Source organism: Hydra vulgaris, chromosome 10 (assembly GCF_038396675.1).
Source record: "Hydra vulgaris chromosome 10, alternate assembly HydraT2T_AEP".
In the NCBI taxonomy this organism is placed as follows: Eukaryota; Metazoa; Cnidaria; class Hydrozoa; order Anthoathecata; family Hydridae; genus Hydra; species Hydra vulgaris.
The window spans coordinates 52595001-52599262 of record NC_088929.1 but is presented as its reverse complement, the minus strand read 5'-3'; the positions used below and the strand labels follow the sequence as shown (position 1 = coordinate 52599262).

Below are 4262 nucleotides of genomic sequence, written 5' to 3'. Positions count from 1 at the left end.
CCACTAACAACGACAAAAATGAGTAAAACAAAGATTTTCTTGAAAACGCTATCACTGATATTTATTTATATACAAATTTTATATTTTTTTTATTGAATTAAGTTGAGTGATTTTTTTCTGCTTTTTCTTGCCCGCAAACTCTGCAATCACATCGCTGAAATCCAAAGTTTCTAATAATTTTGACTCAATAGTTAATCTTGCTATATTACTTAAATGACTATGGACCATTGTTGATCGGTGCATGTTGTTAACTCTTCTAAGAGTAGAGAACGATCTTTCAGCCTCGCAGTTTGTTATGGGAATAGTTAGAAACAAGCGATATGCTATATAAATGCAAATCTAATTCAACTTTTTGAAGAAATTTGCTAACTGCATTAAACCTCTTAAGTATATGATGCTAAAGTACAGCCATGAATGCAAACTCTAGCTTAGTGATCTTATTTAATAAACACAAAGCTTCATAACGAGTATCAGATTTTTCTTCTGTATCCTCAGCTATATCAAATAGCGCTGCATGAATCCCATCAAAATTTTCTACCAAACTTTTTGAAGCATCTGACCCACATGACCATCGTGTATCTGATAGGCGCTTGAGTGTAGCATGATTTCCTTTCAATAAATCCCATCTATGTGTTGAAGCTACAAAAAATGAATACAAACTCTGGAGAACGCCAAAATAGTTGATAGAATTGATGCACTCACTGACACTGCACTGCCCAACTAAATTTAAAGAATGTCTAGCGCAGGGGATATAAAAAACTAATTCACACCGCTCTTTTAAACGTGCCTGTAGTCCAGAATATTTACCAGACATATTGCTTGCATTATCGTAAGCCTGTCCCCGACAATTGGTTATATCAGTATCATATCTTTCCAGTAGATCTAAAATGTCAATAATCAAAGATATACCGTCGTGGCTTTTAGTTTGTAGAAAACAAAAAAATCGTTCATACACGTGGCCATATAGATAATAACAAAATATCACAGAAAGTTGATCCACGTAAGAAATATCAGGAGTCGAATCTACGGTAATTTCCCAGTATTTTGCTTTTTTTATTTTGGTAATAATGGGCGTTAAAACCTTTCGAGACATAATATCAATTAGCTCTTCACAAATAGTTTTAGCCAAATAATTTACACTACCTTTGCCTTTATTTGCAAAAGTGTCAATGCGTTGCTTTAAAACTGGATCAAATTGAGTCAACAGTTCTAACATGCCTAAGTAATTTCCGTTATTTGACGATCCTATAACTTCATTACGGCCTCGAAATGCTAAACCTCTTCCGGCTAAAAAACGAATAACCGCAACTATTCTATTTAAGATTGCAGACCAATAATTAAATTCCATTTTAATCTGGCTTACCATATATTCATCGACATGAGTATTTTGTTTTATGAATTCTATCCACTTAATCATACATTGAATATGTTCTTTGCTGTTTTCGTGGCCGAAAATAGTTTGTTTAGCTTTTTTCCAATTGTAAAAGCCATTTTTGACAAATACGTTGTCGTAATTGGTTGAGAACAACTTGCAAGCATAACAAAATACACATCCAGTGGATTCAGAAAACATTACCCATTTTCGGTCACACTTTTCGCCATTATTCATCACTTTTCGAAAATATTTAACCAAATAATATCTGTACTGGTTTTTAAACATCCGCTTCGAAGATTCGAAATTAAAGTCTTTATTTTAAAAAAAAGCATACCCCTTGTTTAAATACTTCATAGGTTCATTTTCTTTTAATTCTAATGACCATAAAGCAGGGTCTTCGCGTAGAATGGTGTCTAGGAAAAATAAGCCTAATAAAAAAATAATAAGTGACAATTTATAGAATAAAAATATTAACTGCCTAAAAAGTAAATTGTTTGTTTAGCAGATGTTAGAGGTGTCATTAAAGATAGTAAAAATTGGAGTACCTGAGTCCAGCTCATTGTTATGCATTGTAGAGTCAACACTTTTAACTTCTTGAATTTCATTTGAAGGACCTTGGCAGGCTACCTCATTTTCCGTGTTATTGTTTTCATGTTTTCTTTCATTGTTTTATTATTATCTATAGTTTGTAGAAATTGCATAATAGTTTGGTTTGATGAAAAAAAATGTGTCATTTTCGGAAGTTTAGCTACCATTTCCTCTCTCTCTTTCTTCAATCTTCTTTTACAAGCTTCACTTTCATATTATCTTAACATTTTAATTATAACTGTATAACCTGAAAAGTGTTAAACTGTTCTTTTTTTCTCTTTCACGAATTTAGCGCTTCAGCTGTTAAATGCATTTACACAAGAACTCTTTTGTGCGGAAGTACAAAAGAATTTTAGAATTGCAATTGTTAATGCATTTTCAATAACAATATAATTATTCAAGTCGTTAATAATTTTCCGAAGGAAACTGTTTTTGTAGCAATTTGTACAAATGTTACATTCAATTCTTGCTATAAGGCGCTGCTACCAATCTTAGTAATTTTTTTTTGTAGAAGTAGTTGCGCTCCATCGAAGTCAAAGACCGGAAAAAATATATAATGCAGCGTTTTTGTTGACAGTTATTTTATTTTTGTGCTTTTGTTTTCAGACAATTTAGTAAATTTAACTTTGGCTCTTTTAAGTCAATAAAATATTTAATTTTCAGAGTTATTAAAAAATTATTTACTTTGAATCGGGGCCCCTAAAATTGTGGGGCCCGGGGCTATAGCCCCTAGCCCCCCCTTCCTTAATCCGCCACTGCCTCTTCCCTCTCTCCCTCTCTCTCCTCGGTATATTTTAAATTTTACATTATTGCAAATAGAATTTATATAGTTTGTGATTTTAACAGTTAACTTAACACTAAAATGTACTATTATTATTTTGCTACCATTTACCAAAACCAATTAAAATGTCTTAATTAAGGTTATAATATAATAAATAAAAGTTTATAATAATAAAAATCTGTAAACAAGAAGTATATAAATGATAGGTTTAAAGAAAAACCTACCATGACCTGTTGGAATAAGTAAAATAAGCGCTCTTGATTTAAAATCAACATAAATTAACATGTTAAAATAAGTATTTTATTTGTATTCAACTTTTTTTGATGTTTATGTAAAACCGTATTTAAAAAAAAACAACAACTTTTTGTATCACTTAGTATTTTAGATTAAAAAGGTATAAGATTACAAAACATGACAAAAAAGTTTATAAAATAGTTTTTATGATACCTACACAGTTTACATAGCTAAAGCTATTGCAAGTTGTTGCATTATAACTTTCACCAACACTTAAAATGCTATTATAAGGATATATTTTATATTCATTCCTAATTCCAAGACCACAAGTAACAGTGCCACAAAACCATTGTCTCCAATCTAAATAATAACTTAAACAGTTATCTAATAATAAATAGAGTTTATCGACGTTTATCAGAGTTATACTATAGTAAACAATATAAAAGTGAAACTATAGTAAATAGTCTATTCAATATTTACTATAGTTACCTTAAAAATAGACTTCTCCTAATAAGTTGTTTCTTTAGGAAGCTGAGAATAACGTTTTGTTTTGTGTTACAATTTCTAACCTAGTTACAAATAGTATCTTTGAAACTGTTTTTTTTTTTGCTTAACAGCTGTTGTTTGATTTTATCTTAATCATTTTTATTTACTATTTCTAAGTGTAATAATTTTATTAAGTTTAAATACATGGAATAAGATAACTGTTCCATGTAATAATAAATTGATTCAAGTGAATAGTTTTATGTTTTATTTTTAAATAGATTCCATAGGGATTTAAAATTTTTTTTATTTATTTATTTATGGTTTCACCATTAGGTAAACGTAGTATTATTTTGAACTAAATTTTGGTAATGAATTTGAAACCAGTGACAAAAGCACACAACATTCAAATTGAAACATGTTATGTTTTGTAGGTAAAATGATGGATTTGTATTATAACAGGGTGCTTAATTTTATAGAAGCTGACGATGTCCTTTTTTAAATATAATAAGTTGTTCTTTTTTAATTGGTATAAATATTTTTAGGGTTAGGGTTAGGGTTAGGGTCAGGGTTAGGGTTAGGGTTATCATATTTTAAATGAATTTTAAATAAAATCATATTTTAAATGAATTTGATTATATCTTTTATTTAGTATTGTTAATTATAATAGTTGTTTTAAGTTTAATTACATGGTATAAAATAACTGTGACATATAATCGCCTATAATTAATAGGCAAGTTAGGAGGATGTATATTTTTGGGGCTATAACGAATTTGTATTCATAAACGAATTTGTATTCAT

General features: G+C 29.4%; 1 protein-coding gene across 1 annotated transcript; it reads right to left on the bottom strand.

The window, feature by feature from the left end:
• Positions 1-397: 397 nt before the first annotated feature.
• Positions 398-1609, bottom strand: LOC136086465 (uncharacterized). Its single transcript, XM_065808762.1, has one exon. The coding sequence runs from the start codon at positions 1607-1609 to the stop codon at positions 398-400; it is 1212 nt and encodes a 403-aa protein (XP_065664834.1).
• Positions 1610-4262: the final 2653 nt, after the last annotated feature.

What these genes read in the sequence shown, in the direction of transcription:
- LOC136086465 (XM_065808762.1), bottom strand. Translation starts at nt 1,609, where the DNA reads ATGAATAATGGCGAAAAGTGTGACCGAAAATGGGTAATGTTTTCTGAA.